The following is a 27,662-nucleotide window of genomic DNA, read 5'->3' on the forward strand; positions in this document are numbered from 1 at the left end:
ATTTTGTAAAGGCTGCAAAAAGACAGAGCAATCTCAGTGTCTCACTGGTGACTGCAGACAGCAATCATCCATCCATCCGTCCATCCATCCATCAACTTTTGATCAAACTGTTGCTGTGCAGCCTTCTTTGATAAACGTGCGATCAACTTAGCTAGGCAAAATAACTGAAGAAATGGCTGCAGAAATTGTATAGGTGAAGATTTTGTTACACTTTGTCTGATTCAGCACCACTGAATTCAATAAACCCTGCTATGTTCATTTCAGCAAGTATCAACTCGGCCCCTAAGTTTCTGGAAACTGCATTTTTATGGTTACTCCTAACTTTCAGCACAATTCCATGTGACATAACACAGACCTGATAGTTACTGTTGCAGCCCCAAAGCACCCAGACTCACAAAATACTCACAAAACCAAATGAAACTACACCAAATATAAATGAGAGAATTAAAGAATTCAGCAGCGCAAAGCAGCTCCTATGTAGCAACACTCAGAAGCCCAGGCAAAAGCTGTCCTGGTCAGTAAGTAATGCTTCATTTGCTATGCTCAGCACCTCTCTGGTGCTACAACAGCTTGTTCCTGGCGAGATGGGTGCCAGGTGAAACAGTGCAGAAATGACAGAGGTGCTTGTTGGTAGGAATATGCTTGTTGGTAAGAAGCTTCTCACTGGATGGAGGGTTGAGGAAAAGGGCAAAAGTTTAGAGCAGGTGAGAGACAGCTCCTGGGATCTGTTCTGGCTCTGCCGTTGACTTGACAGCTACTCTTCTAAGCCACGAATCAGCTTCCATGCTGTAAAGCAAGGATTCCTTCCTCAGAGGGCTCCTGTTGAAGCCCTATTTAATTAGCACCTATGGAAGTGCCTTTAGGAATACAGCTGCAACGTGGTACAGATGGGGGGGGGGAAGGAGTACTGCATCTGTTTCCAAAAAAAGCCTTGTTTCTGTCTTGGGGATTTGCTCAGCTGCTTATTTTTGGTTCTGCATGTGACAGAAGAGGGCTACTAAAGGTATCCAGTAGTTCTTGGGTGACAGCAACAAAATTGACCAAATCAGACAGCAATTAAAAGGCAGGAAGGGAATAATAAAAGAGCAATTTTCAGCAAGAAACGGGACTGCTAAGAATAATCTCCATGGAGAGCGGCTCTATTTACTATATTCAGTATCCAGAAATGACAAGATAGTTGGAAATGTTAGGTATGAAACTACAGCTGAGCAGTGAAGACTAGGAGAGTGTGAGAGGTGATTAGACAGTACGCAGTGTCAGAGCAGAGGAAATCTGCAAATAGCAGCAAGGTTATTTAATTTGGACAGAACTTAAGTTCCCGCTGACTGGAAAAGGGGAAACATAACGCCCATTTTTAAAAAGGGAAAAAAGGAAGACCCAGGGAACTAAAGGTCAGTCTCACCTCTGTGCCTGCCAAGGTCATGGAGCAGATCCTACTGAAAACTACACTAAGGCACATGGAAAATGACTGATTGGTGACAGCCGACATGGCTTCACCAAGGGCAAATCATGCCTGACAAATTTGGCGGCCTTCTATGACGGCGTTAGAGCGTTGGTGGATAAGGGAAGAGCAACTGACATCATCTGCCTGGAGCGTGCAAAGCATATGACACTGTCCCGCATGACATCCTTGTCTTTAAATTGGAGAGACATGGATTGGACAGATGGACCACTTGCTGGATAAGGAATTGGCTGGATGGCCGCACTCAAAGAGTTGCGGTCAATAGCCTGATGTCCAAGTGGCAACCAGTGACGAGTGGTGTTCCTCAGGGGTTGGTACTGGGACCAGTAGGTACTATTTAACGTGTTTGTTGGCGACATGGACAGTGGGATTGAGTGCACCCTCAGAAAGTTTGCCAGCATCACCAAGCTGTGTGGTGTGGTCAACATGCTGAAAGGAAGGGATGCCATCCAGAGGGACCTGGACAGGCTTGAGAGGTCACCCATGCAAATGTCATGAAGTTCAATGAGGCCAAGTACAAGATCCTACACTTGGGTCAGGACAACCCCAAGCACAAATACAGGCTGGGTGGAGAATGGATTGAGAGCAGCCCTGAGGAGAAGGACTTAGTGATGTTGGTTGATGAGAAGCTCAACACGAGCCAGCAATGTGTGCCTGCAGCCCAGAAAGCCAACCGCATCCTGGGCTGCATCAAAAGCAGCATGGCCAGCAGGTCAAGGGAGGTGATTCTGACCCCGTACTCTGCTTTTGCAAGACCCCACCTGGAGTACTACGTCCAGCTCTGGAGCCCCCAACATAAGAAGGACATGGACCTGTTAGAGCGAGTCCAGAGTAGGGCCACGAAGATGATGAGAGGGCTGGAGCTCCTCTCCTATGAAGACAGGCTGAGAGAGTTGGGGTTGTTCAGCTTGGAAAAAGAGAAGGCTGCAGAGAGACCTTACAGCAGCTTTCCAGTACTTAAAGGGGGCCTACAAGAAAGATGGGGAGGGATGTTTTATCCGGGAATGTAGCAATAGGATGAGGGGTAATGGTTTTAAACTGAAAGAGAGGGGATTTAGATTAGATATTAGGAAGGAATTCTTTCCTGTGAGGTGGTGAGGCACTGGAACATGACAAAAATCAACTAGATAAAGTGTAGAGAAAAGCTGTAAGTTTGAAAGATTGAAAGATGCAGGTAGTGAAGTCCAAAGGAAGGAAAACTAATTAGGGATGCGATAACGGAATTTACATGAGCTAAAAGCTGCCAGAAAGAAAAATGGAAAAATGGTTTTTGTTCATTGGACATGAGCACGAGGGGGACTTGAGGTTGCCCCCAGGCTGCACATTTCAAGCTTGTGTGTTGCTGTATTAACTAATTCTTCACAGGACTGACATGGTAATACACAGGCACTCTAAGTAGTCTGCACTGTCTGTGGGCAGCTATTACCCTTGATGCTGTCAATTGCAGCTGTCTTCCCAAAAGCTCTGATCGACAGATCACGGAAACTCATCTCCAGCTTGCTTGCTATGATTACAGGTAGAGCATCGAATCTGAGCCTTCTGAAACCTTGCCAAGAACACTGACCAATGAGCAATGTATGTGCAGAGTCTCCCTCATTTCCCTTATGCTCAGAACTGGTGACTTGTTTTACCTCATTCTTTCAGTATTTCATTCAGTTGAAAGAAACTAAGTCAGGTACATAAAGTGATGAAAACCAGGAAATGTACTGTTTTATGAAACAGCCTCATCTCAGAGCAATTTTTAAATAGTTGTTATACTTGTTGGTGCCTAAAATTCCAAAAACAGTCAAATGGGAACATCAAAAGAAAGACAGGTAAGAAATGGCAATTTTGTATGTTTGCAAGTGCTTTTACATAAACAATAAAAACCTTCCACATGGGAAAAACAGAACATGGAATACATGAAGAAATCCCTGGGTAGTTAATTCCCGAGACCAGCAACTACAATGTTTCTTGATCATAAACCAGTTGTCAGGGCCCCAGATTTCTTTTCAGTGGTACAGTAGTTTGGTAAATTAAATCTGCAAGTCTTATACTTTGTTTGCAACTCGGCAAGAACACAATGGATAGTTTTCAATATCTTACTTCAATACCAAAATTGAGATGCAGTGCTACTGCTCTAATTATTACCATCCAGCACTCTATTAACTTCCTCCGTTGTTGCCATGTTTCCTGTTGTCCTGTCAGTTACTAATGATGCATTCTTGTTCTAACCTTAAGTTAGCTCAGAAGCAAGTGAAAAATGAGAATGCAAAATAAAAAAACTCTCTGAAAATATGCAGGGAACACTGAATTAAATTATTTTACTTTAAGAAAAGGCTCTGCAAAAGGTAGGTGTTTTTACCCATAAATGCTACTGGAACACTGTGCTCAAAATCTGGGCTCTTCAAGTCTGCCAGTGAAAGCACACCTTCACAAATATATATTTCTGTGTACTCACAGTCCCACTTTGCATTTCTATGAGAAGACTGCTGATGTGAATTTTCCTCAGATAAAATTTAGTTGTGATTTTTTTGTGACAGGACTTTAAGAATCTGTGTTTGAAGACAACTTTCCCTTCTCATCAAAGTGTCAACCAAGCTTGTCAGCAAGCTGTTCTAATGTTATCAGACTTCTGAAAGGATAAACTACCAGAGTAGGTACCAGATGCTTACATGGGGGGTGTGTGTGTGTGCGTGCAGTGTCATGTGTCCGACAGATGGATAAATGCTGACATCACCAATTTTGCTTATATCAGCTGGCAGGGTATTAGTTCAGTTATCCATCCATAAGCAATATAATAATAATAGTGTGAGATAAACCTCCCCACTCACAGGAATATAATCTGTAACCACAGATCTTTCCACAGAAAAGACAAGGGCAACTATATCTCAAATAGCAAGCAGACCAATTTTTATGTATTAACATGACAGTGGAGGGCAATTAATCAAGGTCAACCCATTAGAAGCACTGGAGCCAACAATAAGCACACATGAGCCAACAATGTGCCCTTGTTGCCAAAAAGGCCAATGGAATCCTGGGCTGCACAGGGAAGACTGTGGCCAGTAGGTCGAAGGAGGTCATTCTCCCCCTCTGCTCTGCACTGGTGAGGCCACAACTGGAATACTGCATCCAGTTTTGGGCTCCCCAGTTCAAGAGGGACAGGGAACTGCTGGAGAGAGTCCAGCGTAGGGCAACTAAGATGATTGAGGGACTGGAGCATCTCCCTTATGAGGAAAGGCTGAGAGAGCTGGGACTCTCTAGCCTGGAGAAGAGAAGGCTGAGGGGAGACCTTATTATGGCATACAAGTATCTAAAGGGTGGGTTGAAGGAGGATGGAGCCAGACTCTTTTCATTGGTTCCCAGTGACAGGACGAGGGGCAATGGGCACAAGTTGGAACACAGGAAGTTCCGATCAAATATGAGAAAAAACTTCTTTACGGTGAGGGTGACAGAGCACTGGAACAGGCTGCCCAGGGAGGTTGTGGGGTCCCCTTCTCTGGAGACTTTCAAGACCCGCCTGGATGCAGTCCTGAGTGATGTGCTCTAGGCAATCCTGCTCTAGCAGGGGAGTTGGACTAGATGATCTCTAGAGGTCCCTTCCAACTCTGAAGATTCTGTGATTTCATAAAAACTTAACTTGGTCTACATAACTGCAAGCGTAGCCTAAGTGCTTCAGCTATCTCCATTCTCTTTTTGTCAGTACAGAAACCACATCAAAGTTATTCAATGGGTCTGAGTACCTGAAGGAGAAGGCTGTCCTTTTACTACGCCATTTTTAGTCTTTTCTTCAGAATTCATTACTTCTTTGTAGATGAGTTCTGGAAGAGAGAATTGCAACAGTTACAAAAAGGAACCAGTTGGTGTGATCAGGAACGAAACAACTATGAAAACACCATGTCATAGCCCTCCCATGGGCTTCCTTAGTCTGCCCTACCTTGTTTTCACAAGTCTGACAGCTCTACTCCCCTAAGACCTCTCTTACATTCCCCTCCTTTCCTATCATCTCTTTTTGTAGCTGAGTTGAGACAAAAAGGGCTAAACTAGAACATGTGAATTGTTTAATGCTGCACTATCTAGAAAGGAGGCAGCACACTAACACAATGCTTTTCACTGTGGGTAAAATTCTGATGCATCATCCTGCTGAACAGTATCATCTATCCACGATATCCTTAGATTTCAATGAAGCACTGGAACCCGCACCTCCTGTGTTAACATTAACCTGTGTACATAATGATAGTCCTCAGGACATTTCTTATATTTTCACTACGAAATCAGCAGTTTGTATGGCTAACGTCAATTCTTCAGGTCAAAGGAATTCTTTTGGTTTTACACAGGCGCAATTGGTGGTGGGACATGGCCGTTATGCCACTAAAATATCCCATCCCACATAATTCTAAAGTGCCATTACCTTTCCATTCCTCGATTGTATGTTCCCTTTCATCCAGCTGTTTATCATATATTTGAGGAGGAGGCTGCAGGAGAGAAACAAAGCTATTTAGTCGATTGTCTGTTATATTGTAAATAATAAGGAGTAATTATTTAAGTAAAGATAAATTCTCTTCTCCCTCTTTGTTATCTATCCCGTACACGCAGAACCACATGAAACACATTTGAATATTAAAGAGCTTAACACTTCTGGAATTCAACAATGTAAAAGAAATCAATATATTTCTCCCTTTTCCTCTTTTAAACAAGAAGCTTAGTTGCAGTTGAAATAGAACCCAGGTCAGCAATGCCACTGTGGTCAGAAACTCCACAGACAGGTTGTTTGTACTGGCAGAGAAGGTACTGTCAGAGTACCAGACAAATACCAATCCTGATTAATAATTAGTAATATTACTACAATCAGTTTTAAATTGCCCTTTAGACATCGTACTTGCTGCTATACAAACTTCTCAGAGTAACTGTAATTTTAAAGTAAATCTCCCTGCCAGAATTTCTGACCCTTGTTCCAAATTCTCAAGCTTTCCAGTATACATATTTTTAAGTAACTGCTTTTTGGGATTTTTTTGTTTTGCCTTTTTTTTTTTTTTAAACTGTATCTTTTAGTTGATGGGAACTCCACAGAAGCAGTAGATCCTGGAATTTACTGAGACAAAGGCAACTAGAGTTTCCAAGAGGCTGAATACCTGCTTTCATTAGGCAACTAAGCCGTGTGTTCATTGTCTGTCCTGATGTTAGCCGCCAAATACAGCAGCCAAGTAAGCAGAGGACGCTCTCCTCCTTCCTTCTACCAAGAAACTTCAGCATCTGAGGTAAAAGTGTCTAATGAAGATGGAAACAAGATCTATGAGACTTTTCTCACTCCTAAGTATTTCTTCTAACTTTCACGTTGGGTACTCAGCCATTGCATCCCTTTCAAAATACCTTACTATTAAATGCACATTTACTGAGCTGTTTTCTGATTCACTAAGAAGTTTAGAATTTGTTCTCGGGACTCTAAACGTGATCAGCCCATTAAGCTATTTGCATGCTACAGATATAACTGAGAAAGTAATACCTCAGTGAGGTAATATGGACCAGGACAATTGTATGATAGCTGAACTAGACAAGTCCACTGAAAACAAAGAGACGTTCCTGCAGAATGACACTTGTATCAGGGCTAAAGACAAGGGAATTAGGTGAAGTCCTGGACTGCCAAGTCTCATACCTGAGAAAGTGCCAAGACAGCACCTGAGACATGTGCCGTGAGTTAAAGTGAACGCCAGCCCTCAGCAGGGGTACCTGAGGTTTTGCTATGTCAGCAAGGTAAGACACAACCACATAAGAAGTCTGAGTCCCAAACCAATGCAGCTGTACTCTTATTCAGTATAACAGCCCTTATCAGTCCCTTCCGGTCAGTCCTGAAGCTTAAGATAGATTCAACCACAATCAGTGCAGTCTCCACGGGCACTCCATGTTTCTTCTGATCGTGATATCAGGGAGCTGAATGCTCCAGAAAAGCACTGGTGAACCTCACCATAGACCAGCAGGATGCAGTAAGCTGGCTCCACTACTCCAGCTGCACCTGCTGAACTACTGCTCAGCCACTCAGCCAGCCCTGCAGCATGCATTTCCTACCAGGGAAAAGCAGAGAAAGCTGGCAAAGACAAGGAAATCCTGGGGGTCTAAGAATTTACGGGAGACTTACAGGGGCTGTCAGCTCTGCTACGTAGCTGGCTCTTGGCTTTTATGGTAGCAGCAGAGGAGGCGTTTGGCTGAGCTGTAGTATGAATCACAGCAACAGACCCACCGCTTCTCTGTCAGATGGAAGGAAAGCAGCTAAACCAAGTTGGACAAGAATATCCTGCAAGAACCTTTCTTTCTAAAAGCTTCAGGGAGGGGCTTACAAAAAGCACAGGCTGTGGGTAAAATTGCTCCTACCAAGTGTAAACACTATTTTTACATTTTCCATAGAAAAACATGGGTATTTCTCCCCCAGCCAGAAATAAGAAGATAGATTCCTTCACTACTTCAATTCCCAAGCACAAATTACAGAATCAAAAGGAACGAGTGATCAGTTCATACAACCACAAAATCTTTGGCTTATGTCTCTTCTAATTTATTTCAGCTATGTCTTAAGCAGACATAATTGGCTAATAGGCAACAAGAGAAGCAGCAGTAATTACTTCCTAGATTAACACATTCTGGAAAGGAAGACATTTTCCAGGGAGAGAGCCCAGAGTAATCTCATTTGTTACCAAACTGCTATTTTGCTATGAAGACAAGACAACCAAACTGTACTTCACACACTGCAGGATGCCCGAAACTGCACCTGCACAGTGTTCTACTGCTATAGCAGAGTTTACACTGCAGACTTTTATTTGTGAGCTAGCAGAACCCAGAGCTATAAAACATGGCTGTCGGCAGGAACACAAGAGCCAATGGTAACAAATACTCAGTGTGATAATGACATGAATAAATCCCTCCTCTTCACACAGGCGGGAAGTATAACCTCTAAAATCTGTGCAGAACATAGGTGAGTGGCGCTCCACTGAGAGAGAAGGCCAGCGCTGTCGTGCTGAGATAAGCGAAGCTTTCCTATCTAAATTCCCTGATATAAGGAAATGAGCCCTTATGACATATTTTCATTGATTTGAGGCACAAAGCTGAGCTGAGAATACCACAACAGTTTCAGGAATGATTGTATTTTCCCACAATCCTCATTAATCTTAATGAGAGCCACAAAGTTTAACAATACATTGTTATCAATTTAGATAATCCCTTCCAGGCTGACTGCCCATTTTCTGCTAACTTGTTTGGTTTGGGTTTTTTTAAACAGTTTCTAAAATTAAGAGAGAGGAAGAGAGGTTTTTAACACAAGTATTGTCACAGCAATGGAGCAGACAGAGCAGCTGCCAAACCTGGGTCCTCCTGGGCACCCGATTTCAGTCTTGGTGCAAAGGTTTGCCTAAAAATGACTTCGCTGCCTAACTCAAACGCCTTAAAAAATGACTGAGTTTAACATTATTAATTTTCTATGTGGATGCGGCTGCAGTATCATATACATTCTTATAAATCCCTCATACAGCACATTCCAACTGAAAGTTATATGGTTTAGTTTGTACAAGTTTCAGAAGAAGAATAGTGAAACTAGCATTCAATCAAAGCAGGGTGTGAATCAAGCCGATGGGTGGCAGCATCTAGCTTCAGTTTAAGGTAGCCATTTTCTCCCCAAATTGCATTGATTTGTAAGCAATTGCATTGGCAGCAATAACAAAGAATAGAATCTATTTTTGGATGTGGAAGAAAATAAATGAACTGTATTTTTCTTGTATATATTAAAGTAAGTCCTTGTTGTTTCAGTGGTTCTTGGCTTTTAAATCTCACAAATGGATTTTTAAATATTTTTGCGTTTAATTTAACATTCATTGACTACAATAAAAATTACAACACACACACCCCACACCACCCCGAAAATATCCACACAGACCTTTTGCTAAAAAACGCAAACAAAACAAAACAAATCCAACAAAACTAACACTCAAAAAAGACAGGTTTTTTCATTTGTCAGATAAGCATCATGAGGCTACTAGATTTGTTAAATACCTTTCTAGTACACAGAGAGGAAAAGCTTTTCACTAGGGAAAAAGGGAAGACATGTTGAGGGTGATGTATTCTCACTTTCCCAAAGCAACATGGATTGGTTTGTGTGCTACTGCTAGAAAGGGAAGGAAGGCTGGAGCTCACACTTGGATAAATCCATCTCTGTCCCTGCCTCTGCAGAGCTAGCGCAGACCTTGGGATGAGCTGTTTTTAGAAAGCTTGGCAGAATCACAGGGTCTGGTGCAGTAGTTGTGGTGCAGCATATAAGGCAATAATAGAATTAGTGATATACAAATGCCAGAGGCAATGGAGGCTGTGAGAATTAATGGTGTGAGGTTAAACAATTTGCTAAATGGCTTAGATCCTCATAGTAAGTGAATATGAAAATTCCTTTGTGTTTTACTACAACCTGGATTGTGTTACTGATACAATTTATAAATTTATTTTTGCAGTGCAAGCCAAAGTACACCAGTGTGCTGTCACCAGAGGCCTGAAGTCTCTTCGTCTAGAGAGGAAAGTGTCAATGGCCTTGGATTTCACCCTGTATTGCCCAGGAACTCCACAGCAGGCTGGGCATGATCTCAACTATGGATATGGAAGAAGAGATCCTTCTGTGCCCATTCATTCCTTGCACTCTTTGCAGAGCCTTTTGGAAAACTCCATGCATAGCGTGCATCAAAGAAACTGAGGTCTGAGCTGTTTCTGAACAGCTGGACTGGTAAGGCTACCGTGCAGCAGGAGTCAAGATTACTTGGCTACACACAGAGGACTGAGTAGCTTGGAGATACGTACAACAGCAAACTGGAAAAAGCTTTAATTTGGTTTGGAAAAGAAAAAGAGAAGAAATGCCTCTTCTCTAACCACTACTTCTCAATGGCATTAACAAAGATTGCTGCAGAAGCATGTTCAGCTTCCATAATTAATCAGCTATAAATGGATAGATGTCGCTGACTAGAGGAAATATCTGTGCTTGTGTACAAAGCAGAGCTGCAAACTTCTTTTGTGAGACAACAGATGTGCACCATCGACCTCTAAGCAGAAAACCAAACCCTATAACTGATTGCTAAAAAAAATCCCTGTGGCAGATCACCAAAGAGTTTAGATACAACATCTATACACACAGGGCTGAGCAAGAGATAAGAACACCAGAACAGACGCACAATCTGACAGCCTTGATTTTGCCATGAAGTGTCACACGTAGTGAAGGTGACACCTTTGAAGAGTTGTTTGCCAAGGTCACAGAGCTCTCCAGAAGTGCTTGTCCAACATCATGGATGCTCAGCACTCACAGGTAAAATAAGACATAGGTGATTTTTTTTTTCTCATGACAAACTATGAAACTTGAAATTCATTCGAACAGATTGTATTTAACAGCTGTTCATAGATAGCTTATACAGGGCTAAGACGATACAGCAACAGTTTCTATCTTGGACAAGACCTCGGACTGAGAACTGCAAACCAACCTCTCTTCATAAGCATTGCAGGAAATAGCATCACATTAATAAAAGGTAACACATGGGTTGGCACACACACAAAAATGAATAATAAATCCCAACTCAGCCCCTTGTAGGTGGGTCCTAGATGCAGAGATAGCCCAGTGAAATGTAAATCCTATGAAAATAAAACCAATAACAAAAGCAGTGTGAGTTACAGTGAATAAAACCCCACAAAATCTATCACTATTATAAAATTCTGTCACTATAGAGAAATGCTTAAAAGGAACATTTTTAACATCTGATCTTTCAGTTTTCTAAGAAATCTCTCTTCTAATGGATGGCATATGTCAGATAACAAGCAATAACTACAGATACAGTAAAATCTAAGATGAATTTTGAAATCAGTTACCAGAAACAGAAAACATCAGATAATAATCTATGGCAAATCTACTAGATTTGTTCCCATGGAATGGAACAATACTGTTCCCAAGTAGTAACCAATACGAGATCCCGCAGATACTCAAAACGTTCCAAAACAAAGTGATTCCTAAGTCGTTTATAGGCAAAGAAAAAATGTGCAAAATTAAGTCCTAAACAATTGCCCCTAAACAGCAAAAATTCTTCTAAGCTAGCATCTTCCATAAATGTGCAAGCAAATCTTTTTGACCAAAAAATAATTGGTTAATTTTTTATGAAATAACTTAATCATTGAAAAATTAAGGAGAGGAATATACAGCAGCCACAGTCTTGCGTAAGAACGTGACTTTGATACTGATAAGTAGGTATTTCTTCCATTCAAAATAATTTCTAATGCAAACAGTACGGAAGGAATTAGACTGGAGACCAGGCAGCTCAAGCCAAAGCAGTCCTAGAGAACAGCCAGCACAAGTGTTCTGAAATTTTACTTCAGAGCCACCCAGGTGGCAATGCTAAAGGTATTCTAAAGCACATGTCTAGGAATCCATCTGTTCACAAACAATTTAAACATTTTGGGATAAAAACAGTGGCACGCGTATAGGCAGCATCGCACAAACATATGGGGAGCTACGAAAAATTAAATATCAGATTTCAGATGTATTCACAGATCATCTCAATGAAGGATAAGAATGTATAGCAACTTCAAAATAAGGCAGCTGTGTAAATGAAAACAAAGTCTGAAGAACAGACACAAAACCAGAGAAGCTAATTTGTCATCAGGGACATACTGAGATTATCTACAATAAAGAGGATAGTCTACCTATGGAGGCACGAGATGTTGGAAATGTCTTCTTTCCTACAAAAAGAACAAGAGGACTCTGAGGGAGAAAAGGTACCGTGTGTCTCATTTACTCATGCTAATAGCCCAAATGCTGTTATGTAGGAAAAGTAACTACCGTAACAGGAGGCTAATAAACGTAATATTTGTTTAAAAGTGGAACTGAGACAGTTTCTGCATATAACATACAGGAAGAAGGAACCTTTAACTGAAATATAAACCACAGAACTCAGGTGTCCTGGTCTGGGGTAGAGCGGGGCCGACCTGCTGTTCCGTGAGAGGCTCCGGCTCCCGCCTGTTGCCGTGGCAACCGGGGTCAGCTGACTTGGTTGGTTACCCCATGGAGGGGTGGCACCCGCGGGGAGGCGTGGACAGGTCAGGTGACCCAAACTGACCAATCGGGTGTTCCATCCCATCTGCCACGCGCGGGAGAAACGCTGAGGGGCCAAAGGGGTCGGGGTGGCTCTTCCTCAATGGCTGATGGCTGAGGGGGGCCCTGTCGGCTCCTCTGCCTTTTGATCCCGGTCACTGTGTTCCAGTTGTCACGGGGTCCGGTCTGGAACTTCCCCAGTGCCTGCCAGTGACATCCCCCTGGGAGCTTGATATGGTTTTGTGTATATTTATTTATATTGTATCTATTTCATTATTTCCTTTTTTATTTTATTGTTAATATTTCATTGAAGTGGTTTAGTTTTTTTCCAAACTCATAAATCTCCTTGTCTGTCCTCCTCCTTTCCTTGGAGCGAGAGGTGGGGGAGAGCATCCGTTGTCTTGTCATGGGCCAACCCGGCCTGAACCACAACAGAAGGTCTATAGGTTCCTATTCTGATTTTACAGTAGATTTCCTGTGTAATATTAGTAAATAATAATTTTCCCGTCTGAACTCTGGTTTCCCTACATATAAATTAGGTGATAGGTGATAACAGATTTCAACAGCTCCTAAAATCTCGGGAATTGCACACAATCATAAACACACATTATCTGGATGTTTTCGTATTTTTTAAAAGCACGTATTTTAGTTGTAATTGGTTGAATACAGAAATTATCTTAACTGTGAGTAATGCTATTCAAATTAATTTTAGAGCAATGATGGAGAACTGGAGAATTTAACTGTGATTTTATTATCAAGGATTCTGCAGCAAGCTGAGTGGGCACAAAAGAAGCTGGCTAACTAGGTTAGTATGTTAGATTTAAGAATTTCCTCTAATTCCAAAATGTAGCTTACCCCCTCACTCCACAGATAAGCTTAAAAACAGCAAGGCCTGTTTCTACGTGTAAATATGATGACTGCTTCAGAGCTACTGAGGGCTTTGGATGTGGTTTGTTATAATACAGAAGTCTGTGGAAGAGTCACAGCACTGCTGTGTAACCTCTTGCTGTTAGTGAATAGCAAATACTACACCTAGTAACGTATCCTCTTCCTCTCTGGATCAGGGAATCACAACATGGCATTTAAAGCCAACCAGAAGAGTTTAATGCTGTTACACACTGCGGGGGGTGGGGGAAGGGTACTGCATTCCTACCACTTCCTATTTGTGTTATAGGCTTTGCCCATTAGAATGGACATAACAGTTTTATTGCCCCCATACAGCCTCTGAAAGACTATAAACTTTTAATACACTTATAAAACGGGACTGTTAACTGTCTCACTAGTCTGCTTTTTAACTGGACAGGGCTATTTTTCTGTTCCCCTCATAAAGCTGTAAATCAGATGTAGAGGGTCATTACTTCCAGGTTAATCTTTGATACCAAATTCTCTACTTATTCCCTGAACTGTCTTTAGCGTTCTTCATGGTCTACTCCAGCACACACTGACACTTCACGACACTGTAACAGCTCACTTCAAAATTCCTGTCACATTAAATGCTTTCAGTTACCTGTCCTCCTAGGCCTCTGAACCAAACGAATACTGTACAACAGATGCCTCCCTGTCCCAGCTGCTTTTGATGAAGACATTTACTGGGGAGAAGGAGTAATCTAACTAGACAGCTAAGTTAACTAAATTCCCTACAATGCTATCCTGGTTGAAAATGCCATCTTGTTTAATACCTCTGTATCCTAATTTCTGTATTGTCCTTACTGTACAGGGTTATTGATAGTGAAAGGAATCCTGCCTCAAGTTATGCACTACGGGAGGAGGACTCAAAAAAGAAAAAAAAAAAACAACACCCCACTACCAAATCTTTAGTCACATGATGAAAGACCTCATCCTATAGAAAAGCGCTTACCAAGTGCTACAAAAGAGACAGTGCAGTGAACGTGGGCAGATGCATCACAGTGCAGGCTTCTAAGTCCCAGTAGAGCAATCAGGAAAAACAGTGGTAAATTAAGCACAACGCAAGTGACCAAAAGCATCTCCATCACTCATTTTCCTATTGTTCTCTTTTCAGGTTCCCTGGCCTGCACATTTGCAGGGTAGTCTGAAAAAGCAGGTTTGCTTCATAGAGCCTTGCCATGCTGTAAATTCTAAAGGAGAATTCATTAAGGTGCCAGCTGGTTCTCTACAAACTTTCCCTAAGGAAGTGGCAGAATATTCGTCTTTGCTAGTCCATCCTTTCTCTCACTCCTCCTTCCACCCCATCCTTGCCTGCCCACTTTGCAGTCAATAGCTAAGGCTCCTATTGTACCCTCTGGCATCTAGCCCATGAAATAGGTGCAAATCTCTGAACCTGTGAGCGAGTGCTCATCTAGGAAGACACAAGGCCTGCTTGCGGAAGGCAAAGCAAAAACTGCGGTTAGTGCCTGTTGTCTGTGATATAGAAAGACAGAACGTAAAGTCTGGCTCACAGCTTTTCTTCTCCCTTCACCAGGAATCAACAGAGCTATTACTTGAAATCTAATAGACAGGTACATCCCCAAATACAACGTACTTCCTTGTGTAAAGGAAGAGAGGAAAAGATGAAGAACGCTGCAGTACCTAGTAAGCTTCTGTAAAGTGCTCTTGATCCTTCTGCCTGACAGAGAAGTTCTGATCTGGCTGTTCATAACACCCAGAGCGATGTAATTCAGCTCATGTCAGAACCCAGACAACAAAGAATTGAAGTTTTGAGCTTTTATTGAGTCAAAGACAACTAGGCTTTTCTAAAATTTCTGTCTCTAAAGCTTTGTTCTCAGACAGGAAAAAGAAAGCTACGCACCTTGGATAGGACCAGTTGCAGAAGCCAGGTTCTGACACAAGAGAAGACTCATTGAATGCAATAGTAAAAACAAAACTAATAGGCTCCAAAACAGTATGTTTGTAAAATGCACAGGCAAGCAGTTGCAAACTAGTAAGGCTCATGATTACCTCAAGAAAAAATACACAAAAAGAGGGTGGTAAAAAAAGGACCAAATCTGATGCTGACTAACTGTGGCATTTCTAGTGAAATACAAAACACAGATGCCCACCTAAAACCCATTTTAACAAAAGAACATCCTGGGGTAAAGATACCAGGGGAAAAATGCTTCAAAATGGCCAACACAGTAAAAATAGCACTTCTGAATTTCAACATGAAATAAGCAAAAAAGGTAGAAAACAAGAGTAAAACTGAATACTCAGAGACCACAAATGCAAAACCCATTAGCAGGTTTATCAGTTAACTGAAGCAGTAAAGAGTTAGAATAGCCCCATCTCCTGATATGCAAAATATGAGATAATACATTTAAGAAACAGAGAAGTGTTGCAAAGGATATTGCTTTGAATGACTGTTGTGCTCCACATCGGCTCAGTCTCTTTCCATTGATTTATTATTACGTAAGTTTGCAATACTGTCATAGAAAGAGAAAATATCACCACCTCTTCCTTGGGTTGAAAATCTTCCAGGCAGGGAACACAAACAATTTCATGCAACTTATTACACACTAAGAATAGAAACTTTATAGTAGCAGACTTGCCTTAGGCTGATACATGTTTGCATAAACCTTTTGTCAGCCTGTTCCAATCATGAACACAGATGCTAAATCCGTACATGAATAATCATAAGGAAAAAGGGGGTTAAATGGTTTGAAAAAACTATTTAGACTGTAGTCTTTCATTTGCTTTTGTCCTTCATTTATAAAAGCTGGCTCCCAAACGCAGCTAAGATAGGTAGGCACAAAAAGTTGAGACCACACTGGGACAAACTCTTAAATGCATTCAGTGAAACAGTTAATGATCGGTACACATTTCTCTACCTTTTCCATGAGAAATTTTTATAAGCTTCACAAACTACAGCATAGGTTGTGGACAAAAAGACCTGGACTGAGCATGAGGATTTCAGCACATTTCAACAGTGCTGTGATCTATAATCTTCTTCTGGCTGACATCTAGAAACAGGTTCAGCTGCAGAACTGAGGTCCGGTGGCAGACGTAAATTCCATTTCCACCTTCCAAAATTCAGTGGGCTGGATCCAGAGATCCCTTAGAAAATTCACTGATGAAACATGCTAGTACTGTTGTTTCATAGCACACGTTAATGAAATAGCTTACCAAGACAGGGAAAAATGACTTGTTCCATCTAAAATGAAATGCGAAATTTAAGATGTACAGAACCTGGAAGAATAAGACTCAAATCTGTTCTTTGTACCGATATCCCTGAAGTTTGTTTTGGCAAAAACTAACGTTGATGAGCCAGAAAACCATTTTAGGTTTTAGGTCATTCAAATACTACTATCCATGCAATTGTACCCTATTATAACTTTTGTGGGTTAATTCAGTATAGACAAATTCAGTCAGATTATTAAATGAATCAGCAAAAGTACCTATCTTTCAAAGAGCTCATTTGTTGGACATTTTTAGATGAGTACCAACTCCTACCCCTGCTACGAAGTTGGCAAGATCTAACAAAAATACATAACACGATAGTCGTGTCACCATTTCCCATGACATGCTTAATGCATGGCGTTAGGAAATGTATATGCGATTTGATCCTAACTCTTCTGCAACTGTAACAAGGTGGATATTTCAGTGAAGTATGTATTTGAGAGGCACAAAAAACTCTTGTAATTCAATTCTTTATCCAGAACCCTTAATAATATAAAATTGCAACAAGTAACACAGAAGTAGAACAAGGGAGTTAACACAATGCAGAGCCTGGGGCTTACAGCATAAGCACAAAACTGAAATCATTCAAGACATCGGATGTCAGTGCAGTGTTACAAGATATGCCAAACAGTATTCTGGATTTTACAGGAGGTTCCCCTGGTTCATGCCTGAGGTCACAAACACATGGACGCAGCCTGTTGTGCACACCAACACAGCTTTTCCCAAGAGGAAACAAGTTACTTCATTCTTGAAGCACTAAATCAGTCAATCACTTGTGTTACCAACAAACAAGTTTATCACATACAGCTACCTTCACCTAATAGCCAATCAGACATCAAGCGTTCAGCCAGAAGTGGCTGGACACTGACACACAAGTAAAACTTTCTCTCCAGTGTTGCAATAACTACTCTTCGAAGAGGCACTGCCAGTTACTATCAGTCCCAGAACCTCAGGACACTCTTTTGAGAAAGAGCAGAAAGCCATGAATCTCCCATGAATCTGTTTGAGAAATTTATTCCATGCACTTCAACAGCTGAATCAAGAGACAAAGAAAATCCAACTGAGTTAAGTTTTCTCCAGAAAATAATTGGTAAATGATTCACAGCTAGCCACTGAAGGTGTGTCAGCATGAACAGATGGAAATTTAGAATTTAATAAGCAGTTAATTGCAAAAAGAAAGTCTTCCAGTTTAACTTTCCCTTTGAAAATGAGATTGGAAAAAATAATGAGTGTTAAGTGAAGCCAGTCTCTTTCTAGAATTCCTAGCACTCTGAAATAATACAATGAATATTTATTAATCCCATGCTCTTCTATTCAGGTTACACTGCACACAACCTGACTCTTCCCGGTTTTTAACCTGCTGCGATCCCAAGAGAAGAAGGGTCTCTGTGCCATAGACTGATTGATGTCAAACCAATTCAATAAAACTTCACGGTCACAGTACTCATGACAAAAGTATTAGTATGATTCTGTAGTATATTATTGACAAGATACAGCATGTTTTGAAGAGAAAACTCTGAAGCTAAGAGAGAGAGAAAGCTGGGGATGCTGATGTTCATCTCATGTTAACTAGACAATAACTGTGCAAAGTACAAGGTGGGTGAAGAGTAGAGAGGGTTATGGAGTACAGAGGGTTATGTAAAAATACGCAATTTACACAAAGATGAAAACTACAAATAACTGGGGCAACATTGAGCACTTGAAGTTGAACATTTAAAGGCACTGTTCCTTCCTCACAGGACATCCTCTGTTCTTTGAGCTACTATGGGAGCAATGACAGTTTGGTTTTCCACTGCCTTACACCTTCTGTAGTCATTTACTGAGCAATGAAATGCAGTCAACAGTGAAAATGCAAGGAATGTGATTTTATACCATGTGGCACAACATTTGTACAGGTATCTATGGTGATAGGAAGCACAAGTAAGAGACAAATGCCTCAATGAACTAGAATGTAATTACTACAGGCTTTGGAGAGCTAGTGGGCTCATTAGATTCCAGTCAATTCACCTGGCAGGCAAAACAAATAATTATTATTACTGTTTTACAGTCACAATCCAGAGAAAGGATGTGGTTTGTTCTAGATCATGTGAGGACTCTGTGGTACAATCAGAAATTAAACCATTGTCTCTTCTGCCATTGATGTACCCCGATGTAACTCTGGCTGCATAAGAGGACAGTAATACGATGTTCAAGATCAGCTGTAATTCTAGACGTGTGTGGCAAATTTTTCTTTCTAAAAGGGCAACCTCCGCTTCAATCTGAAATACAACTAAGAGCATACATTTGGAAATTGGGCAAATCATTACATCAAAATATGCACTGTACCAAATTCCTTTCCTGTTCTGCATCAGAAGTGGCTCTCCATGGTTAAATTCATGGGCAATGACATATAAAGAGGGACTCAAATCTGAGTTCTAAAATCAGAGCAGTTCCGTAAAATAGAGTTAAGAAATGCATGGAAATACAACAAAAGTATCTGACGATGGAATGAGATCTTCAAGAGGGAAGGCACTAAAATGTACATGCCAGGGGGTAAAATACTGTGAGGTATTAAATGTTTACGCTTCAGACTGATAAATATTTTTCTTGAAGAAAACTAAACAGGACACAAAACCTGAAGGCTCTCTAGATAGCAGAACCATCCCCATAAAGCACTCCTAAATAACATACTCTGCAAAAATCCCACGTGGGTGACATTTGATGGAGTTTTGTGCATTCTGGTTACTTTTGAAGTTTACTGCATTTTCAAGAATATCCACTGAATTGCAGCATACCGCCAAACAGCAGTGATTTAATTTTGCAAGGTTCATGGTCTTAGTTTCCTACTATGGTTAAGTAAGATTTCTAAATGTGTTGAAATACTGAGCTTTGTTCTCGTACATGGTTAGTATTACAGAAAACATCTCTGAATTTATACCTATACATATTATACCACGTCGCTGAAGTGCCTACAGATTGCACTTATTCCTGTTAACACCAGCCTCATCAAGGTATACATATACGAAAAGTTCCATTTCTGTTTGCACACAGTGTGCATGATACCGAACATTTAACTATGGCCCAGGAAAACACATGAGCCCGTGGTTCATTTTAATGAATAATTTATGTCCCACTAAGATTTTTCCGAATCCTGACTTCAGCATTTTGTATTGTTTTGTTTAATTCTCCTCCTCTCCACATATATCCTGAACACAAACATAGGAAGCAATGGAACATAGGAACAAACATAGGAAAGGTTTTAGAGAGTAAGTATCTTTTGCCAGACTGACTTATATAGGTAGAAAAACACGGTGAGCTACTGGGTTCAAAATCCTTTCTTCATGTTGTCTAGAAGAAAGCAAAAAATGATTTCATATATTTGAAGTGTTTATGCTTCTTCTATCTATTGTCAGTTAATCTAACAAAGAGATATATCCTGTCCCTACAGGTCTCATTTCACATAAACCCAAAGACCACCACAGTCTCAACAACTTGTTTCTTTAAAGCATGCTCGTTATGAAGCCGCTGTAAAGCAGTAGGAATCTATAAACGATATCTACATTTAGCTGTCTGAAGTAAGGAGTCACGCCTCACTTACCGCCTCCACTTCTGCTGGGTCATACCAGACGTTAATGTATGGATGCTGTAAGGCTTCATCTACTGATATTCGCTTGGCCGGATCAATGACTAGCATCTTTGATAAAAGGTCCCTGGCTTGGCTGGCTAGAACAAGGAAATCAGATAAACATAGTATTAGTACAAAACAATCACTGCCTCCAGAGGAGGGTTAATTGGGTTAGGAAAGTAACAATGAAACAACCCTTTTAGAGATTGTTTGTGTGTACTTCTGCCCCTTGCTTTGTTATAGCAAGAGTTCTTCAGTAATCATTTTAGGTCAGATTCATTAGGAAGGTGCCAACATCAGGGCTGCATACCTTAAATCCCCTAACAAGCTTTAATGAGATTTTACATGTTGTATGCAGATTCCATGTAGGGGGATGAATAATATACCCACGAAAAAAGTGCTTGAGGTATCTGCACTATTGCCAGGATCAGAAAACAAAAGCTCGCATACTGAAGTCTAAAATCACGGCACTACTAAATCAAAGCCTGGAACTTACAGGTACTCTTACGATGCACATACTTCCTGTATCCAAAAGATAACAGCACTGTCTGACAGTCATTTCTATTCATTAGCTCCAAATCCAAGAAAATTCTGTTATTCAATTTTATTGTAGTAGGAGTATACAATGTTGTGTATCCAAAAGCATCTACTCAGACCTTTCACTTTGATCCCAGAGCTGAGGAAGCAGCCTTGCTATGAAAGAGTTGTTAATTGGAAGAGTATTCTGTATAATGTAATGACATGCAAATCGCAAGCAACTGAAAACCATTACATGCCACTGTAGTAAGCAGGCCCAAGTACTCAAGTGGTGCAGAACTGATACACAGTACAAATTTGCAGGGTTTCCAGACCTGTGTCGAGAAATCCTTTCTAAACTAAACACACATTAATCACTTTCCAATTGAAGGTCAATGCCCTGTGTTCAAGTAAAACAAGACTTCAGTATATGATTAAAATCATTGCAATATATACTTTACAGGGGTACATCTAGGCACACTGTAATTGTTAGTGCTCTACTTCACATATCCAAATCAACTTGCAACATTTTTCAAAAGAAGAAATCCACCCATAGCAGATATTAAACCTCAGCTACATTGAGACCATTTTGGCTAACATTGCTAATATCTTTCTGTTGTCTACTAAAGGTAGAGCATCTGGCTGAACTGGTATTTTTCACCTAAAACAAAACAGTGCAAGTGCTGAGATTTCTGATGGAATTTCTACTGCTCCTTTGCGTTACAAGTTTAAGAATGAGAGTAAAGGAACACTGTAGCTCCTCATGGTACAGAAACATCACACAGAAAACCATGGGGATATGCTCAACACATCAGCTCAACACATATGTTCCCTTGGCTTCCCAAGCACCAGGGTCTCCAAAAATTATTTCCAACAGCTGCCTCTCAGCTGAATAAAACCCATGCAGTTATTCATCTCTGCAACTAACTGCATTAAAAGGGAGTGCAACTAGAGAGAAGAAAAATGGAAAACCCCTTCATTGCATTGTAGCTGTTGACACGCGAACCGTGTCGCTTTGTCAGACGTACCTTTGAGTTTGTTGTGTTCCGAGTCAGCTGGGAAGAGAGAGTCTGGAAAAAGTTTGGGGAAAGTGAGGCCAGCGTACTTGGGTCTGTTTTCAACATAGTTCCGTACCGTCGGCTGCAGCTTCTTCATGAATTCCGGACAGGGTGTTCCCAGCTGCTCAATAACTTTATTCCACTGATCAATATCTGAACATCAGTAGTTAAGGAAAATGAAATGCAAACACGTGTAGTCTCCTGACATTTCTGTTTGAGCGTTCTCTGAGAATCCTCAGAAGTGTTTCACTCCCTTCATAACATCTTTGCAGTCACTGTCTTTTTTTCATCATTATACCTCCAGGTCCTACAGCCTGCAAAGGGCAAAACTCTCTCAACTATACTTACTTGAGGGCACTGTGCCACCCTAAAACCACCAGCACCACAGGAAAATACACAGCTTCCTCTCTTTGGGTCAAGACTTTTTACCATCTTTATTTTTAACTTGCAATCCAGTGACTTGCACTCCCTTTTTTTACATGCAGGTAGTTTCCTCCATGACACCTTGGCTACACAGGTGCAGGAGAGAACGACGACACCTTCACCTGCCTTCTTTATTCAGTCTGTGGAGAGTGATCCAGCTGGCTAAAAGCAGTTCTGCGTGGGACAGAAGTCACTGTCAACTCATCTGCTTCACACTTGGAGGTTTACTCACTCCAATAACTTTATTGGTGCTAATTTTGCTAAAACCACCCAACCAGCAACCCCTCAAAAGTAATTTGTTTGATTTCATAAGAATGCACTGGGGCTCATTTTCTATAGACAAATGATGCCTCAGGTATAGACAGATGTTTCTCTTTAACTGCAAATGTGATGGCTACATTGCTAAACTGTTACTGACTAATAAGAAACAGGGCCTCCTGGTTAAAAAGAAATTGTGTTACAGGCAATTTGTACTGAGCTTTTTTTTTTTCCTTTTGGTGTTGATTTTTTTAGTTTTCTTGAGATAACAATTAGGCATCTGATAGGTGTTATGGAGCTCTTCCAGCCATCTTCAGAACAAGCCTTACTGTGCCAAAAAAAATATAATTATTAAGCAAATGTCTATAAAATCAGCACCATCTTTACATCACACTGTCTAATTCACAGAGAATATTCCCATAAGGATATGATGACAACATTAAAAAAAAAAAAAAGGAAGAGTACATGCAGCCATGGGTACCTTGATGCTAAGAAATGCGATGGAGTTTTGTTAAGAACACACTGGAAATAAAAAGCTTTTAGAAGACAAACATTCAAAGCATTTCAGCACAGATTTGTTGGGTTTTTTTTAATTATTCTTCTAAGCTATTATTGTCATGAGTGTCATAAGTGTGGAGGAGTTTCCCAAATACTAAAGACAGTTCCTCACAATCTAGGAGAGAAATCAAGTCAACAGAATAAAGATAAGGAAAAAAAAAAAAAAAGGTCAGGCAAAAAGCAGCTCTTTGGTGCAGTAGAAATTTCAGATTTTCAAAAAAATGTTTCAGTTTCAGGAGATAGAAACAGTATTTTCAGATACCTTGAAAATTCAAGACAGACTTAATTTGGGTTCACTTGAACTGTCTTATTTTCACAAAAATCAAATAATTCCTTTAAAAATTGCAGTTTTACTAATCAGAAGTGTTTAAAGGAATGAAAACAATTTAAACATGATTTAAGAATGCTGAAACAGGGTTTTGAATGGTTTTAATTTCAACTGAAAATGTTGCTAGAAATAGCAGTGGTCTGTAAACTTCTGAACAACTTTCATTTTTTAAACCAAATCAAAGATTTATGTAGAACAACACCTCACACACAAACACTCCACAGCCTGTATGGATCTTGTGCTGTCCATGAAAAATACCTTTTTCTTAAAAGAAAACTAAAGAATTGCAACAACAATTAAGTTATCCAAGACTATAGCTGCTCAAAGAGTAGCTTGAATATTTCATTAAACAATTTATTAGAAAATAAAGTGTTTTGACATTTTAAACTTGAATTCAAGTTAACACACCTCACTGTTTGCCGGCTGGACTATTTCAGAAGCAGGTCTTTCGGAGTAGCTTGAAAATACAGAGTATGTAAATGCTTTGCAGAGAACAGAGAACACAGAAATGAAGGTGCTGTTAGTTGTGGCAAGAGAAGCCAAGTGGGTGAGAAAGCCAAGGTATAAAAGCATCACTGGAAGCATTACCTGTGCAGATTGAGTGAAGGCCATTTGATAAAGAGGGAGGGCCAGATACAGGACTTGCTTCAAAGCAGACATCAGAAGCTTATGCTCTACTGTACAGAGCAGGTTAACCATCTCTCAAGGCATTTAATGAAGGCCAAAAAGAGACAGATCTTTGGGATTACAGAATGTTGCAGGACTTGGACATGTTGAGAGGGAAGATGTAGTAAGATGCTCTGGGTGTGTGTGATAAGGGGAAAGAGTAAAAAAATATCCCAAAATAGGGCCCACATGGCAGGAACCATTGTCAATGGTCATGGGAAGGGGAGAAGGAGAATCCTGACCTCCTCCAATGGTCAGTGCCCACTGCACACCCTTCTAAGCTGACAGAAACGCTCTCACTAAGAGACAACAGACAAGCAGGCTACCGCCCACAACTGGAAGATTTTTAAGAGATGGAAGAAGATTCATGAGTCATCAGTGCAAAGACAACAGCCAAAGCCAAGAAAGCTGGCAGAGCCACCATGTTCCACTCCCCAATTAGCCTTGATTTACAGGAGGACAGCACTGTAGCTTTTGCAGCCCTGGCTTGCACCAAGGTCCAAAAATGTCAGGCTTTACACCACCACAACTTCAGGGACTGGTTTTGAGTAACTGAATGATCCGAATGGGTAATTGTGCTTCTTTACTGTATTAGTTCTGACTTACGTTGCTCAAATACTGACAAAACCCTTTAATAAAATATATTGATTTGCTCTTTTTATGTATCTATACACACACACACAAATTGACACGATGGTGCACTCAGGACCTGTTTTTGTCCTAATAATAGCAATAGCAAAACTGTGCCCAGTGAGAGCAGGTGGAGACTGAACTTTTTTCAGTGAGATGGACACACACATTTTCTCTCTGGTATTGTTTCTCCACTTACCTAGGCCTTACTAGCACTGGATTATATTCTGAAGTCCAACACATGAAAACGTGCAAGAATGTAATAATGTTCTTGCTGAATACTGGTCCAGCTCCATTTCATTGTTATCTTTCATACAGTCACTGGTTGTAATGCATCTGTGGTGCCCCTGACAATAAGGTTGTACCCGTCATGGTACAAGATTAAAAAAAAACAAAATTTGCGAAAATTCTGAGGTCTACATGTCGAAGCAAAGAGAAGAAGCTTTCTGTAGCTGGCAGTCAGGATTAACTTTAGCAATTCTGGAGAAAACAAATGTTACTATAGAACAGTCCTAATGTAAATCAAAACCTACTGTAGGTTACGTTCACCAATGAGTGGTTGTGACTATAGATGTTATTTGCACACCAACTGAAAAAGTGTTAATGATTATGTATCTCTGACAGAAACTTCCCAGGCCAAAAAAGATTAACCTGTATCTGAGTGAAAAAAAAAAACTTAAAAGAAAAACTTCTGCTAACAGAAGACCCTCTTTTTCCCCTTGAAATTAAGCAAATGTTGGACAGACTGGAAGCTGGAAAGAATTACTACCCAAAGCTCTGGAAAGTGATGAAATGTCTGCTTTAAAGCTATTTGAATCATCTCAGCTGTCCCTTGCCCCAAACGGGAATAAGGAAACCTGTCAGCTATACACAATAGCTGTATGCCTTAAGACAGAAGAAAGGATCTAACCTGGATTTATTAGTTTGTCTCTGGCACTAACACTGCAGCATTTTTACTAACATTAAGATAGCCAAAGTTACAGCAAGTAAATTTATTTAAGAAAACAATTCTAAAATATGTATCTTCTGAATGAAGATTTATCTTTGAGTGAGGCTTCAGGTTGCCTCAAGTCCCAACCACTTTTTCTCTTTGCAGTCTAATACCATCTCCTCCTTTGCCTTCTAAATACTTGGTTATTTACTTGGAAAATAACTAGAATCTGAACTTCAGATTAAGAGGTGTATTTTTCTAAAGCAAATGCACAAAATTTCTAATGGGAAAGCATCTATTTAGAGATAGAGACTGAAAGTTTACCATTGCTTTTGTTTCTGTTCCCATTGATGCAATGTGTGTTTAGTATTTCAGAAGTGTGAATTAAGGACCACCGTTCTGTTCCTTCAGCTGGCCTGCAGACTTCAGTTGAATTACATTTCTGCAAACATTCAAACAATCCGGAAAATGGAGCTGGCTACAAGGGAAAACTTAGAATTCTTCTCTCTCAATCAGAAAATATTAAAAGCATTTCTACAGATGCACAAATAGCTTGTGATTAAGAAATGAAATTTAGACAACAAATTGTTGTCTTTATACTTAAGCTAGCTAGCCTCAAAATGGCAATAATTTTTCTTTTTCATTCTCACATAATGTCTGTGTAAATCATACTTCTTTTTCTGAGTGAAAGATTATATTTTCTTATGATCCAACGCAAGGTTTTGCAGGAGATACTGTTTGCAGTAGTATGCTCTACTGCAATACAAATAACAATACACTATGACGCACGTATAGTTAAGCCTATTCATTCTTCCCTAGTAGTCAGAAACTTGTCAGTGCTCAGCTGTTTAACCTTTATCAATAACTTACTGTAATCTTACTTTTTTCTTACTGTAATGTTTCTTTTCCTGAAAAAAGGGGGAGGAAAAAATCTCCTGTTGTAAATCTAACAGCCAACCAATCACCAGAGACCAATCATCCCTTTTCCATGCTGGTCTGAAGTGTGGCTGTGCTAGAAAAGCCTCTTCCCAAAATCCTCCTCAAGCAATATCTGTGGACTGTGATGTGAAAACCACAATTAGTTCTGACAAAAACCAGAACTTTTGGAACTGTGGAGGACAGTGGTGGTGATGGTGGGCAACGATGCTTCCCTGCCCAGCATACAGGACTCCACTTTCTTCACCTATGAAGCAGCACATCTACACCAGCTTTACTGCACCGGAGCAAGATTTGCTCTTTCTGGCTAAATGTGCTGCTTCTGGAGATGGTTAGGACTAGGGCACGTCAAATCTTGCTCTTATTAAGACAGGCACAATGAAAACAAAATGGACACGGACTTCTTCCTTCACAGCAGACAGACAGGGTAGCTTTGTCTCTTTTCAATCTCAAAATCTTAAAGGAACCAACTTGCTGAAAGTTTTATCCTTAAATACACGTTTCCACTGATGAAAACTGACTGCATTGCTTTGGGTACAAATTCTTGATGCTCCTAAATTGTCAAAATTAGAATAATTATTATGAGGAGCTCTGTATTGCCCTCCCCAACATCAAGTTGTCACACCAACAGTAAAGTTGATAGCTCAACCCATTTTCATTTTATTAAATTGGACCTTTTTTAAAAAAATAATCTGTTAATAAAAACCAAACTAACCAGCTTCACCGTGGGAGACATCAGCATCAGATACCTATTTTTTCCACAGTCAATTTACATACTGATGTCAACACAGTTTACAAAAAACACACAAAATAAATTGAAAACATTAGCATCTGACAAAACAGCAAGCGCAGAGCATTTTCTTTGCCGAGGTGAATGCTTTGAGAAGAATGTGTCACTTGCAAAAATTTGACTGTAACAGAAAATATTTTGCAACTTTAAGAATAGTAGTTGCTATTTATATGCCATAATAGAACATGTGGTGATAATAAAAATAACATGTAGCACATAAATAAAATTACTTCAAAAGATTACCATTGATCATTTGGAAGTTAGAAGACAGCAGTGTTGGTTGTGTAGCTGTCATTAACCCTT

At 40.3% G+C, this 27,662-nt stretch overlaps 1 protein-coding gene across 8 annotated transcripts in view; it reads right to left on the minus strand.

Moving 5' to 3' along the window:
- The window catches only part of MAPK10 (mitogen-activated protein kinase 10), a 171,137-nt gene that overhangs the window by 8,449 nt on the left and 135,026 nt on the right, over positions 1–27,662 (minus strand). For all 8 annotated transcript variants that reach the window (XM_063335101.1, XM_063335094.1, XM_063335098.1 and 5 more), the window contains 4 exons: positions 21,810–21,992; positions 20,239–20,363; positions 5,853–5,916; positions 5,185–5,262 (listed from right to left, as the gene is read on the minus strand). In XM_063335101.1, coding sequence (XP_063191171.1) covers positions 5,185–5,262; positions 5,853–5,916; positions 20,239–20,363; positions 21,810–21,992 — 450 coding nt within the window. The remainder of the gene's footprint in view (positions 1–5,184; positions 5,263–5,852; positions 5,917–20,238; positions 20,364–21,809; positions 21,993–27,662) is intronic.

This window comes from Chroicocephalus ridibundus, chromosome 5 (genome assembly GCF_963924245.1).
Source record: "Chroicocephalus ridibundus chromosome 5, bChrRid1.1, whole genome shotgun sequence".
NCBI lineage: Eukaryota > Metazoa > Chordata > Aves > Charadriiformes > Laridae > Chroicocephalus > Chroicocephalus ridibundus.